The sequence below is a fragment of the Diadema setosum genome, chromosome 6 (genome assembly GCF_964275005.1).
Source record: "Diadema setosum chromosome 6, eeDiaSeto1, whole genome shotgun sequence".
Lineage (NCBI taxonomy): Eukaryota > Metazoa > Echinodermata > Echinoidea > Diadematoida > Diadematidae > Diadema > Diadema setosum.
The window spans coordinates 7,154,850-7,169,909 of NC_092690.1; the positions used below are offsets into that span (position 1 = coordinate 7,154,850).

Sequence of the window (15,060 nt, forward strand, 5' to 3'; positions counted from 1 at the left end):
ATGGAAATGAAATGCCTGGATTGCCAAAGATCTAATTTTTAAATCGTCGTGTGCTAAGAAATGTCTATTTCGGTGATTTAGTTAATACATATTTCGGAATTATCTAAATAGTGTAATGGTTTCACGTACTCACGTTTTAATACATACCGGGATATGCGCAATGCAATTTGGATGTTCACTCTTAAGTCCGGCCCATTAGTACGGATGTGTCAATTTCCTTTATGGCAGGGGGGGGGGGGGATGTGAGTGTGTGTGTGTGTGTGTTTGTGTCTGTGTGTCTGTGTGACTGTGTGTCTGTGTGTCTGTGTGTCTGTGTGTTATGCAGTTGCAGGTCAAAATCAAGACAGAAGGATGAAAGCACCGTATCTTTCCTGTGCTTTGCAAGCTAAATATAGGAATGAATGTTCGGTAACGATGCACGAGAGCAGATGTCTTTCAAAAATGGCTACTACATGCAGTTCTCTCCCTAAACCTGGTCGTTGGAACAAGCTAATTGAAATAAAATATTAGACTTTAGTCACGTTTGTTTTCATATCTTGAGTATGTGCAACGTTTTAAAGCTTTACATAGACACCGCACGACTGCGTATAGAATCAGCAAAGTGAGAAAAAGGCAGATGGACAAAAACGCGAAGACGTCTAGCAGGCTACTCTCGACCAAAGTGAGATCTTTGTAAGAGGAGCGGAGGTGATCACCGCCATGATTCATCACGTGCTCTACCCAGAATGCAGCGCGTTCCCGCGGTGGCATCGGTCGATCACGTGAAATGGCGGACACGCACTTGGCACTCTTCGCATACCTGGAGGTAATATTCGATAAGAAATTGTGATATGGTTAAATCTTTTCCGTCATTTATTACTTTCACCTGTATTCCTTTCTTCTCCTTACACTACTCTGATCGGTATCTTTAAAAGTTGTGCGGTCATAAGTAGCATATCAATTTTCAACGCAAAAAAAAAAAGGAAACATTTACATGCCAACCACCAATATTCATAGAAGTGGTACTTTAGGAATCTTACTTGCGATACTGAATTTTCGGCTAAAGCATCTTATCGTTCAGTCACGTAGTAATCGCAGACTATTTTTCTTTTTTATTTCAGTGTATGTAGAATCATGAAGTTACTGTGTTTAAAGATTAGCTATTGTATTAATTTTCATCATGAGGCCAATACACTTTAATTTCATTTTTTTTAAACCCATGAAGGAGTCAGTCGATAATGGAAAATGTTAGCCCGAACACATGTGACTCTAACTGGTTTGACATAACACCTACTTGTCATTGTGGAGGACTTCCCTCAAGGCAGAAAGAATCGAGTCAGTAGTCAGCTTCATTTTGTCAAGAGATACTCCGATTCCTCGGGTTTTCACTCTTTCTGCTGTGGCATAGTGGTCGCCCATGAGAGGTATGACCACTGTCGGCACGCCATGGTAGACGAGTTCGTTGAGACCGTTGTTACCACCGTGAAACATAAAAACTCTCGTCTTATTGTGACCTGTAAAGATATTGGAGGAAAGAAAACAGAATTTATTTCGGCCTGTTGTATGATAACATCCCTGTGGAGAAAAATTATGTCTTCCTAATTTTTGATCCCTCTATCTCTCTATCTCTTTCTCTTTCTCTCTCTCTCTCTTGCTCTCTTTCCGCTTCTCTTACCCAGTATTGATTTGTGTAAAGTGTGTGTTTTTGTGTGTGCGTGTCTGTGTGCGTTGGTGTTTGTGTGTGTTTGGAGATAACGTGTTCCTTTGTATTGACGATGACACACAGATGATTCCGAATTAAGCAAATGAATACGAGTGCGGGCGCGAAACGCAAGGAAGGAAAATTACACACGTAAAATTCATATCAGGACAACTGACCCGCTCCCCCAATTGCAATTACCCCCCCCCCCCCCCCCCCCCGGCTAAATACAGGTTAATGATAAGGTTAGAGCACAGATTAAGGTTAGGGTTAGGTTTAGGGCTGGAGTTTAGGTAAGGGTTAGGATAGGTTCAGGATTAGGATTAGAGTTAGGGTCAGTGGAAGGGTCCGGGGTAATTGCCCTATGGACTCATAATATTAGCTAATACTCAAACAAGTATTTAAATATTCCTTGACTGCTACAAGAAAGCTAACTAGGTTTTGAGAGTCTGAATTATGCTTTTTAGGTATCCATTTTGTCCGTGCTATAAGAATCAACCTTGAATGCGATTGAACTAGAAGGGACATGTTCATGAAAAATGAGCTCCTTCATTATTCACGACTCTGATAAGATGAAGTCTCTTTCGTTGAGTGTCTTCCTATCATAATCCACCTGTGTTTTGGAAAATGTCTGACGATGTAACAGGTCTACTTTCGTCTTCTTTTATTTTTAGTTCTTTTTGGAGAAAATATGAATTCTAATTTTTACCTGAACTTCTTATATTCTCTTTCGGTAAAATGTTTATGTATGTGTTACCCAAAAGATCATTTTGTGGAATCCACGTGAGAATTTTCACGTTTGGTGGCATCGTTCTGTTGAGCGCTCCTGAATCCGTCATATGCCATATAACTTTCTGATCCAGCTGAGCAAAAGCGTCGGCAAAGACTTGGACAATATCTGACTTGAGTGACGCCATGTCTGTTCCAAACGTAAAGTATGAACCGAGCGAGAATATGACAACCCCGTGTTCTCCAGAGCTTAACATGAAGTCTTCTAGTTCCTGTTGTCAAGAAAATCAAAAGAGAAAGGAGGAAGTTTTTGAAGTATTTTCAAATTGTCAAAGTTGGGTCTTAATAAATTCGTTTATTGTTTTGTTCTGTTTTGTTTTGTTTTTCAGTTGATAATTTTGACAAAACGTGTTAATCTTTTCTAAAGCTGCAAATACGTTTGAGTTTGGATTACGCAGCCACTAGAAATAGATTAATCATATCCAAGCTTGGCATTTGACTTCGGATGCAAAACTGACTGATAAATTGGCCTTCATGGATCGATGATTGACAATTTAGAGTACAATTGTATATGTCCATAATTTCTATCACGGCTTATGCTAAAACTAACTGAACAGTGTTTTCTTTACGTCTATGACGATCTATTTTTGTCAATCAGTTGCGATATAAACATCTCCACGCAAGAATCATTATTTAGAATGTTTGTCCAGCATTTGTTTTGTCCGTTTAAAACTAAGTTCACCGTGTATGTTTTATTTGACTTACATTGTTCCATTCACACACACACACAAACACACACACACACACACACAAAAGATGACCAAAGCAGAATCGTTTGACGTGGTTAGGATAGTAATTGGAAGAGAGAGAAAAAAATCGACTAACAATTAACACATTGTTTTCTACTCCTAGTTGTGACCGTGTGGTACAGATAATTTCTATATCTAATTTCAAAAGGCAACCCATTCAAATTAAAGTGTAACTCTGACACGATGCCACACTGACTGATGGATTTGTTAAAAGATGCAAAGAAAAAGATGCCAGCGAAAATAAGGCAGACTGACAGATTAAAAAAGAGGGAACATAAGGACCGAAACAACGAATAGCTTTATGAACATTTGCTGAAGTTGTGTTCAGCAATTTTATATAATGAAGCTGATAAGGTCCTGCCTTGACCCAGGAGAAAAAGAAATATATAATTACAATATCTTTATCAAAATTTCAATGATATAAGAACTATTAAAATGAATAATTTTGAAAAGTCTACCGAACAGCGTGATGCCATCGGAAGCACGTCACTGAAATGAAGTACGAATGAGAGTAAGAAAATGTAAAGAGAGGCGAAGAGAGAGGTGGAGGGGAGGGGAGTGATACCAAAGACAAACGGTATACCTGTAGTAAAGGTTTGGGAGGTTGTGCTGTCAGGCCGCCGATGGGAATGATGTTCGGGGTAATGTGTATCGGGAATTCATAGGCAAAATCTGTGTTCACCAGCCAGAGCACGATGTCATTCCTGATGAGGTCAAGAAGGGTCAGTCCTTCTGGGCCTAAATTATGTTCGGCAATGAGGGCGTCATACGTTTGAAGTGCATAGGGAAAGACGAATCTAATATAAAGGCCGACGACTAAAGCGTTGCCCAGTCGCTGGAAGAAGTTCATCTTTTGAGGTAGACCGGGAGTCAATCTTTTATCCGGAATGAATGCAGGGTAGATCGGATTACCAGCACTTAGATGATTGATGAAAGAAAGAGACACCGGCGATTCTCCAATCACTGGAACAGGACCAACTTTCCTAGCAATGAGTAGTGAGCAAAGCCATATAGTGTCCATTATCATCACATCGAATTCTCCTTCCCTCAATTCACGTATGATAGCGTCATTTTCCAGGATGTGTTTGCATTCTGCATAGTAACCTGGCGCTAAGAGCTGATGAAATTTTACCATCTGAGTAAACCGCGAATCAAACACGATCTGTCTGATGGACTTGACTCTTTCTATCACTACATCGTTTGACCAAGAATGGTTGAAGATCACGAAGTTAAGGTCCTTGTAGAGTGGATCCTTAGCCCTGTAGCTGAATGCATTCCCTATCAGCATTGTGACGTTATGTCCTCGCTCTGCCAGTGCCTTCCCCACCAACGAGCCGGCCATGAAATGGCTCCCCGCTCCGAACCCAGTCATGATGAGGATATTGCCCCCACTGACCGATGCGACCAAGCTTACCAATAGAGAAAGCACCTTTACTACGCCAACCATGTTTGTCGGAAGTGGTAGCGGCTCAGACCTGGGAAGTGCACGAATGCTCACAAAATGAACAGTTTAATGAACGTACACGGGGATTCGTCCCACAACCACAGCGGGAGCATTGTAACAAACTAACACACTGAGTATCTACCAATATTTTAGTGACTCGAATCCCTGTGTGTGTAAATGAGCACACACAACATCAAACGGGAGCTCCCAACTAGGTTTTCTAACGGCAAAAAGTAGTAAACAAGAGAGCGGCGACCTTTGGAGACTTTGTTCCGATATGATCGGTCTGTCAATAACGTCATACTTATGTTAGTTAACGGCAAAGATAATGTTCTCACAGATATGTCAGTAGTATGATACTGTAGGCTGTATTTGCATTTTGCCCGTAAGCATGAACAAAATTTATTGCGTATCCCTTGACTTCACATGTCCTGTTTATGTACTGTATTTTTCCATAGGGTACTATTTACTCTCTGCTTTACTTTCTCTCTATAGAAACTAAACATTTGAATGGAACAGTTCGCAATGTAAATTGTAGGATTGAAGGGTTTGTTGACAAGAATATAATTGTACGCTACAAAGATGTCAATGTACAAAGCTTATCCCAAGCATTGCAGACATACAAACTTCTTTATTAATCACTCCATGGGACATCTTATAGGATTACGACCACATTGGAGGAAGTCTTGCAAGGATTTTTCCCTATGCCTATTCAATCTCTTTAAACCAGGTAGTTGTAACGGCTGATGGGAAGTCATTTTTTCACTTTTCAAAAAACCTCTTTAACGCAGAATTATATTAAGAAAAAAAAAAACGTTCTATGTTTTAATTCGGTCTAATATAGAGACCAACGCAAGTTTCGATTGAATTGCATATATCTAAGAAAGATACACTTCATGTTACAAACGTTGGTATATTTTGTCTAACCTGCGATATTCTCTTATATTTGCAAAAAAAAAAATCAAAAATTTTCTCTTATATTATTACTATGATCAATCAATGCATTATTAAAAAGAGTGATGAGATTGTTGTTATGACCTTAAAATTCGTTTCTTTCTTGTACTTTTTGTTTTGTTTCTCCTTGATATTTATTGATTTCATTCAAATCATTCATAAATCAACCCATTCTGGGTGTAACATGACCAACAACGGTACAAATGCAATTCAATACACAAACAGATCCATTTGTCAATTTATACTGCAAATAATTGCTCTTCAACATAGATAACTCGATATGAATCATGCACCCTACTAACAATTTCTTCACGAGAAAGTTTTGACATGTACCAAACCCATATCCATTGAATATGTTGAATCATGTAACTCCTTCTCACTTACAAGGGCATATACATAAAAAAGCAAATACATTATACAAATCTAGAATGAAATCATTCATAAAAAACCCGACCAACCCTTCCCCTCCCAACCGAAACAAATCTACATCTATCCTAGATATCAAATCCTACCAATATCTGTCATACCATTTATAACTATCCTTCTTCAAATCAAATCCCCATCCCACCAACCCCCGATTAACCAAAACCTAAACCACCCCACTCCCACATTCACCAACCCACATACACACACACATACACACCCACACACACACACACATACACACACACACACACACACACACACACACACACACACCCGAACCGATACCACCTTCCTTCCTGATGAAACGACTTCCCAATGTTGATACATAAAACATAATGGACCGTATGCATAAAAGCAGCATCCGCCCGCACACAAGCACCGCACCGAATTCAAATACAAATCCGTCAAACAAACTCATCAAACTCAAAGCTGCTGATAAAATCAATAAAACGTTTATGCCAGCAACAGCTTACCCCTCCCCGCTCGCAGCCAATAACACAAAATATTGCCTTCACCAACAATAAATACTAAAGAAAAAAATGCGTAGGCCCTTGTTTCAGAAACATTTTCCCATTTCAACAATGTAATCCCAACTTATTTCTTTTTACAGCAATTTCTTTTTCTTCATCCCGAAATCTTATTATTCTCTTATAAATTTCGTCAGAAGTAGGAATTTCTCCCTCCGACATAGATCTGAAAATGATATATTTCAAAATGAAAATTATTGTATTATAAAGTTTTATTTTTGGGTCCCTTCCCATAACACCAAAAGGAACATCTTTCCACTCTATGTTTCGAAGATTTGTCATCTCAAACCTATCTATCACTTTCTGCCACAAATTCTTAACATGCCCACAATCCCAAAATAAATGTTTATTATGTTTCTACCGATTGCTTACAAAAAGAACATCGTTTATTTTCAACGAAACCAAATTCAAACAGATTTTACTTTGTATGAACAGCTCCATGTAATACTTTATACTGAAATTCCCTGAGTTTTGTTAAAAGCGTTGTCATTCCTGGTGTTAGAAATATATGTGTAATGCTAGGGTTAGCGTATACACGCACGCGCTCACACACACACACACACACACACACACACACTCCAAATCCTCGTCGTGGCGTTGAGCACACTCTCAAAATGGAGTCATGGCTAAAATTCATTTGCAACTTCGTATTGCAATTTTGAGAGGTTGTTTTATTAGGTGTTCACTCTTACCATAAAAGACGATAGCCCCATTCTGAAGATTCATGAAGCTGATTCAATGAATTCAAACAAAAATAATGCATGCTAAATAATCAAATGGAGGAACAGAACTCAGGTTGAAACTATTCAGTTGAGAAAAAAAAAATCAGGATCAATATAGAACTGGTAATAATTCTTCATATCACTTGTTTCCTTCACTCTAACAATAATTTGTCTTTACTTAAGAATTCTTTTAAAGGGTGTGTACAGTTCTGGTCGAGGTGACGATTTAGCTTTTAACGTTTTGCGAGATATTCAGAAACCACTCTATGCGATGTCAAAGAGCATGTGGTTCTAAGGGGTATCAAAAGTTTATTCGATGAAAATCGGCTTTGAAATGGCTGAGATATCCAAAAACAAGGTGAAACAAAGAGATCCTAATAAAGTTGTGGCATGTCGCCTTTTATTATTAGCACTTTTTTGGATATCTCAGCCATTTGGCAGTCGATTTTCATCAAATAAACCTTGAATTCTTTTTAAAATTGCATGCTCTTTCATAATTTCATAGGAGGTTTCTCATTATCTCACTTAGGAATGTTCAAAGCATGAATCCGCACCTTGACCACTACTGTACAGCCCCTTTAAGCGCACCGTCATTTGTGGTGGCTAAACATTTAATTGTTGGAAATTCTCAAAATTTGCTATGTTTTGTCTATAGTATAAATGTGAGCGTGCATTACAAAACCAACAGAAAGTCGTATGGCTTGATTTTGAGGACTTAAAGTAGGTGAAACAAGTCAACCCAGTCAATAAAGAGTTTTTCATATTTTCTGAAAGAGAACATTTCTCCACATCATTTCAAAGTTTGATAACATAAAGCAAACGAAAGTTTGTTTGTACTTTAAGCATTGTTTTCTATAACAAATTTTTCGAGTACATCGCTCATAACACTAAGCTCTTCATGTATATCTAAAAAAAATTGAGATGTACAAACCAACTCCACACCATTCTAAATACAAATTCGAGTCCGGGTAGAGAAAATAAATGACTGATATTGGAGTTCAACCATGTTTCTGTAAGCCCTATGATGGAGCAAGATTTTTGATCCGGGTTTTCCAAGAGTAAGCGCAACTTGTCAAAGTTTCTATTGATACTGCGTATGTTAAAGTGAGCTAACAAAAATGTTTCATCGACTGTATACGTAATACGATTTTTATACTGATTTTCAGTCAAATAAACACATGATGGACTCTAACTGGATCATTTGAGTCAAAATCTGCCTTTAAGCAGTACTATTTCTTGCAACCTTTTAATGGTTTTGTGATGCAGGATCACAATAATAATGGTTCAAGTTCTATAGTGCAGCCCAAGAATATTTCTTTTTTCATTGATACTAATGATGATTACAATATAAAAGATCATTTTGGCAAACACTATCATGCTTATAGAATCTGAAACAAAACATGACCAAATGATGTCGCTTAGAAATAAATAAAAATAATACAAAGGATTTCGGACTTCTGTGACGACAAACAAGTCGTAAATCGCAGGATTGCTACGGAATAATAAAGTTTCAAATCGTCTCGGCATAAAGAGCATTGAAATTTTAGTCGATCTCAGTCGATGATCTGTCCGATTCGAAAAGTTATTCATATTGCAGTCTAATGCTGGCATTAACTGATGGTTTCCTACATACCTTGGTATAAGTATTGCAAATTCATTGTCTATGGGAACAGATGATTGGATCTATCAGGACGGGTATGTAATATAATCTACTTTCGGTGTCTTCTTTTTGTTAGGCAGTTGCACGTCAAATGATCATTAAGACAGAAGGATGAAAGCATCTTTTTTTTTTCTATGATATCCACGGATCCTGATAAAATGTCTCATGCGGAACACTCCTTTCTTTGTGTGTGTGGGGGGGGGGGAGGGGTTCTATGAGGCCTCCATCCATTTCAAGCTTAATCGCTTAGGATGGTGGACTCCTGCATTCAATGATCTCTGTTGTTTACTGAAAAATACTGTATATTTTATTCAATGTTTCTGTGTATCTATACTGCTCAATGCAATCACCTATGTGTATCTATTTGTGTACTGTTGTCGATTTATTTCACTGCACTTGTTTTTCTTTGTCTTTGTACTTTTTGAAATCTGTATTCAAAAATTGTATTTGATTGAATGCAGAAATAAAAACAAACAAACAAACAACATGCCTTTTGTTCCAAATCCTGGTCAATGGAACAGACTGCAGTTCACACCAGCTTCAGTCATGTTTGTTTTTATTGCGTGGCAATGAACAACGTTTTAAAGTTCTAAATAGACAGCCAACGAGGGCGTATAGAATCAGCAAAGTGAAAAAAAGGCAGATGGTCAAAAACGCGAAGACGTCGAGCAGGCTACTCTCGACCAAAGTGAGATCTTTGTAAGAGGAGCGGAGGTGATCACCGCCATGATTCATCACGTGCTCTACCCAGAATGCAGCGCGTTCCCGTGGTGGCATCGGTCGATCACGAGAAATGGCGGACACACGCTTGGCATTCTTGGCATACCTGGAGATGATAAGGAATAAGAAGTTATGATATTATGATGGTTATCTACTTTCAGCCTTTTTTATTTTTGTTTGGTCTTCTTTTCCCTGCTTTTATCGTTAGCATTACCTCCGCCAAGTGGGGGAGGTTATGTTTTCGTTACCGTTTGTTTGTTTGTTAGTTAGTTCGTTCGTTTGTCCGTGTGCAAAATAACTCAAAAAGTAGTTAACGGATTGGGATGAAACTCCCCCCCCCCCAAAAAAAAAAAAAAACCAAACAAACAAACAAACAAACAAACAAAACAAAACAAAACAAAACAAATACAATCGGCTTTCCACATTGATAACTTTTAAATTATCTAACATCTAAATAATATCTGAGGGAAAGAAACTTTAACTTCTTACATACGTTTTGCAGAAAACATAATTCAATTTGGTTAAGTGGACAGATAGAAATATGGCTCGTTATAAAGCATCTCATGGGTTAAAATGGGTTAAAATGGGTTGAAATAATAGTATATCAGAGCAGAGGTGTTTGCTCCGACTAAGTAAGACCTACTTGTCATTGTCAAGGACCTCCCTCAAAGCAGACAGTATCGAGTCAGTAGTCAGGTTCATCCTGTCCAGGGCTACCCCAATACCCCGGGCCTTCACCCGCTCTGCTGTGTCGGGCTGGTCCCCCATGAGAGGTATGACGATTGTCGGTACGCCGTGGTAGGCGAGCTCGTTGAGACCGTTGTTACCACCGTGAAACATGAAAAGTCTCGTCTTATTGTGACCTGAAGACAATTCAGAAGAAAGAATACTGTGAATTTATGTCGACCCGTTGTACAATAAGATCCATTTACAGAGTATTTTTTTGTCTTTCTAATATTTCTCCTTTTTTTTCCCTCTCTGATTTCCTTCCCCACTATTAATTTGTGTGTGTGTTCATGTGTGTGTGTGTGTGTGTGTGTGTGTGTGTGTGTTATGTTTCCAGATAATGAGGTCCCGAGCATTGAAGATGACCCACAGATTCCGATATAAGTGAATGTTGACGAGTCCAATACACAAGTAAACTTTGATTGTGTTCAAACACGTGTTTAAATATTCCTTGATCGTTTAAATAAAAATTTGTTCGGTTCGAGGTTCACAATTAAGTGCTATAGATTTTATTACCACTCCTGTAGGTGTCAAAACAGTAAAAGAAAGAATCAACCGTGGATTTAAACTCTGACGCACTGCTTAAAGGGATGGTATAGTACTGGCGAGATGACGATTCAGCTGTTATTCTTTTTTTTTTCTTTTTTTTTTTGCTACATACTTTCTTTGTATAAAAATGTTAAAGAGCGTACGGTTCCAAGATGAATTCAAATTTATTTTATGAAAATCGGTTTTCAAACGGCTGAGATGTCCAAAAACAAAGTAAAACAAAACAGTTCAGATGAAAGGTTGGTCCCACCTTTCATTAAGATTGCTTTGTTTGGATATCCTAGCTATTTCAAAGCCAATTTTCATCAAATTAATTTCAAATTCCTCGAATTGTACGCTCTCTCATAATTATGTCATATGAGGTTTCTTATCTCAATCCTTTAAAGTGAAAGGAGCGTGTTCATGAGGACTGAGCTAAACTATAGGCCTTATTCATGACAATAATTAGATGAAGTCGGAAGATACTAACAACAAAATAATCTCCATCCCTCGATCGTTCTTTGTGTGTCTTTCTATCATAATCCATTTGTGTTTTGGAAAACACGTTAAATTAAGTTAACATGGTTAAATTTGTCTCTTCTTTTTTCTTTTTGTTTTTCGTCATTGTAGTCGGAGAAAATATTAATTGGATTTTTCAACTGAACATCTCATATCCTTAACATTTCAGTAAAATAAAAATTGTACTTACCCAAAAGATCATTTTGTGGAATCCACGGGAGAGTCTTGACATTTGGTGGTAGCGTCCTGTTGAGCGCTCCTGAATCCTTCAAGTGCCATATCACTTTCTGATTCAGCTGAGCAAAAGCGTCGGCAAAGACTTGGACAATGTTTGACTTGAGTGAAGTCATGTCTGTTCCAAAGGTAAAGTAGGAACCAAGCGAGAATATGACAACCCCGTGTTCTCCAGAGCTTAACATGAAATGTTCCAGTTCCTGTATGGTATTAAAGAGAAAGAAGAAAGTTGGTGAGATATTTTTCCAAGAAATTTCAAAATTTCGAAGGGGATTTTAAATCAATTACTTTTTTCAGTTGACAAGTTTGTCACAATCTGGTAGTGATATGTGAAGCCGCAAGGGAGTTTGAATTTGCATTATCCAAGTAAGCATTAGAGATACATTTCGTAATACCAAGCTTGGCATTAATTGGCATTTGAGTTTCACATGATTGACAAACTGCCCTTCATAAAATGAATACGTAAATAATATACACCTACTATTTAGTGTTTAAGTAGAAGTCATGGTGAAAACTTATGGACCTGTCTTTAATCAGAATGGAGTGGTTTAAATCACTTTCGTTGAGGTGGCGGTCACCCAGAGTATAAAGTTTGAAGTTAAAAAGTTCCTGCCTTAATTCAGAAAGAACAGGTCATAAAATCACAATATCCTTTGGTAAATTTTGATGTGAGCAAAGGACAATATTCAAATGAATCACTGTTCAAAGTAGTATAAAAAAACAAACAAAGATACGAATAATTATTTGCTTACGCAATGTAAGCAGAGAGCGAGATGAAAAGAAAAGGAGGGGTAGCGGAAAGACTAATACCAAAGACAAACATCATACGACCTGTGGTAATGGTTGGGGAGGTCGTGCTGTCAGGCCGCCGATAGGAATGATGTTCGGCGTAATGTGCATCGGGAATTCATAGGCAAAATCAGTGTTCACCAGCCACAGCATGACGTCATTCCTGATGAGGTCAAGAAGGGTCAGTCCGTTTGGGCCTAAATTATGTTCGGCAATGAGGGCGTCATACATTTGCAAGGCATAGGGAAACGCAAATCTGAAGAGGCCGATGAGTAAAGTGTTGCCAAGCCGCTGGTAAAAATTCATCTTTTGAGGTAAACCCGAAGTCACCTCCGGCATGAAGGAGGGATAAAGTGGATTACCGGCACTTAAATGAATGACAAGGGAAAGAGTCACCGGTGATTCTCCAATCACCGGAAGAGGTCCAATTTTCCTCGCAATAAGGAGCGGGCAAAGCCACACGGTGTCTATAATCATCACATCGAATTCTCCCTTCCTCAATTCATGGATAAGATTATCATCATCCAGGATCTTCTCGCAGTCTGCGTAGTAACCAGGCTCAAAGATCATTTGATATTTCACCAGCTGGGTGAACCATGAATCAAACACGATCTGTCTGACGGACTGGAATCGGTTTAATACCATATCGTTTGACTCAGAGTGATTGAAGATCACAAAGTTCAGGTCCTTGTAGAGCGGATCCTTAGCCCTGTAACTGTATGCGTCTCCTATGAGCATCGTGACGTTATGTCCCCGCTCGACCAGTGTCTTCCCTACCAGCGAGCCGGCCATGAAGTGACTCCCCGCTCCGTACTCTGAGGAAATGAGGATGTTACCTCCACTTACCGATGTAGCCAAGCTCACCAACACCACACAGAACACTGCTACCCTATCCATGCTTGTGGAAAATTATGCCGGCACTGAACCGGGATATACATGAAGACTCACGAATTTCTCGTTTCAATAAACGACATGTGCTACAATCATGTCGGGTCATAACGTTTTGTGGCAATCCCACACCCTAGCATCTAAGAATACACGCATCAAACAGAGCAAATAATAGAACAGAATAATAGAACAACTAACAGGAAATGGAAGGGTGACGACCTAACCGGGTACACATTTTGAACTTTAGACCCAACCACTTATCCATAGATAGGTCTTGATCCCCTGTTTCTCATTGTACCGTATAGCGGCCTATTGTAATCTGCAAACAGGTAGAAATCGTGAAAGCGTGTACTGTATGTATTTCCTTCCTGGTCGGAACGTGTGGATATAGTCAGAGAAAATCTGTTCAAGAACCGACGCCAACGGCCGGTTACTATTATTCTTCTCCTTAACGTCTTCTGGTAGCAGGGACAGCAAAACGTCTTTATGTACATAGTATAGTGTGTGTGTCTGTATGTGTGTGTGTGTCGGGGTGGGGGTAGGCTTATAACATACTCTTGGGAGAATAAAGAAATGTGAAATTTGAAAAAAGAAAATTAAGAATCCAAAGTATCAAAATACTATACCATGTGTGATAGAATTTAGTTGGATATGTCAAGTGAATGCAATTACAGTACCCCTTCAGTTGAGTTGACTAGTTATGTACAATGATACATGCCAGTGTTGTAGAGGTTAGGCTCCAAAGTTCAACTTTTCAACTTTCAACTTTATTTTCACCTCCATCAAAATGAACAAAGAAATTTATTTACATTGCATATACACGGGATATTTGTGATATAGAACAAAATTTGAAAAGGTACATAAGAAAATTATGAAAATGAAAAGTAGATGTGATTACATCTTTGTTAAATACATAAAGCGTATAATACAAGTCAACTAAGGATGAGGATGGAAGTGGAGGGTCCCACTAAGAAGCAAAGCTTGTACGATATGGGACCCTCAGAAAAATACACAAAACATCAATATAAAACACAATAAACGAACCGATGTCAACTGACATCAAAATGATTGGGAAGAGGAAAAAGAGAGAAAAGGAAAGGAAAGCAAAAGAGGAAAAAAAGAGGGAAAAAAGGGAGAAAAAAGAGGGAACTACAGCATGTGCCATCGTGGACGCAAGCAATCTGGATTTCATAATGTAAAATAAGTGATAAAATACAAGCTGGATTGAATGTAATGCAAAACATTTTTTATACGTAGTTATGTTGGTAAGAATGCAGGAGAAAAAAAAAACACATCGTTATATTTAGAACACAAACAGGGACATAGTTTAATAGAATGACTTATGTAAAAAAGAATGATGACTTGACTGAGATGATAAAGGGAAACTAACTCTGTTGGATGTTATAAAGTTTCAATAAAAATGATTTTAATTTATTCTTAAAGGAATTCAGAGATTGAGCTGTAGTAATGTTACTGGGAAGTGAATTCCAGTACTTTGGCCCGTCGTAAATAAATGTGTTTTGAGCCAACAAAGTTCTCATAAATGGCAAATGGAAATCATTTGATCGCCGTGTTGGATAATTATGAATGGATTGATTTCTTTGAAACATTGTTTCAAATATATTTGGGAGATTATTTTTATTATAATTATACATAAATTGTCCTAGATTAAACAAATACAAATCATTAATTTTCAATATTTTATGC

The 15,060-nt window shown here is 38.1% G+C and overlaps 2 protein-coding genes across 2 annotated transcripts; both read right to left on the bottom strand.

The window, feature by feature from the left end:
- Positions 1 to 513: 513 nt before the first annotated feature.
- On the bottom strand, positions 514 to 4,639 carry LOC140230208 (UDP-glucuronosyltransferase 2B33-like). The gene is made up of 4 exons (XM_072310387.1): positions 3,800 to 4,639; positions 2,436 to 2,679; positions 1,274 to 1,493; positions 514 to 799 (listed from the first exon to the last, which is right to left on the bottom strand). The coding sequence occupies exons 1-4, from the start codon at positions 4,586 to 4,588 to the stop codon at positions 514 to 516; spliced, it is 1,539 nt and encodes a 512-aa protein (XP_072166488.1). The 5' UTR covers positions 4,589 to 4,639.
- Positions 4,640 to 4,685: 46 nt separating this feature from the next.
- LOC140230209 (UDP-glucuronosyltransferase 2B2-like) lies at positions 4,686 to 13,329 on the bottom strand. Its single transcript, XM_072310389.1, has 5 exons — positions 12,508 to 13,329; positions 11,633 to 11,876; positions 10,313 to 10,532; positions 9,556 to 9,775; positions 4,686 to 4,691 (listed from the first exon to the last, which is right to left on the bottom strand). Exons 1-5 carry the CDS (start codon positions 13,255 to 13,257, stop codon positions 4,686 to 4,688), a joined length of 1,440 nt encoding a protein of 479 aa, XP_072166490.1. The 5' UTR covers positions 13,258 to 13,329.
- Between the last annotated feature and the right edge of the window lie 1,731 nt (positions 13,330 to 15,060).

Excerpts from the sequence above, each read along its gene's own strand:
- LOC140230209 (XM_072310389.1), bottom strand. The coding sequence starts at position 13,257 with ATGGCCGGCTCGCTGGTAGGGAAGACACTGGTCGAGCGGGGACATAAC. Across the intron at positions 11,877-12,507 it reads CTCCCCAACCATTACCACAG|GAACTGGAACATTTCATGTT; the intron begins GTCGTATGATGT and ends AATACCATACAG. Across the intron at positions 9,776-10,312 it reads GAGGTCCTTGACAATGACAA|GTATGCCAAGAATGCCAAGC; the intron begins GTAGGTCTTACT and ends TATCATCTCCAG.
- LOC140230208 (XM_072310387.1), bottom strand. The coding sequence starts at position 4,588 with ATGACTGGGTTCGGAGCGGGGAGCCATTTCATGGCCGGCTCGTTGGTG. Across the intron at positions 2,680-3,799 it reads CTCCCAAACCTTTACTACAG|GAACTAGAAGACTTCATGTT; the intron begins GTATACCGTTTG and ends TCTTGACAACAG. Across the intron at positions 1,494-2,435 it reads TCCACAAAATGATCTTTTGG|GTCACAATAAGACGAGAGTT; the intron begins GTAACACATACA and ends ATATCTTTACAG.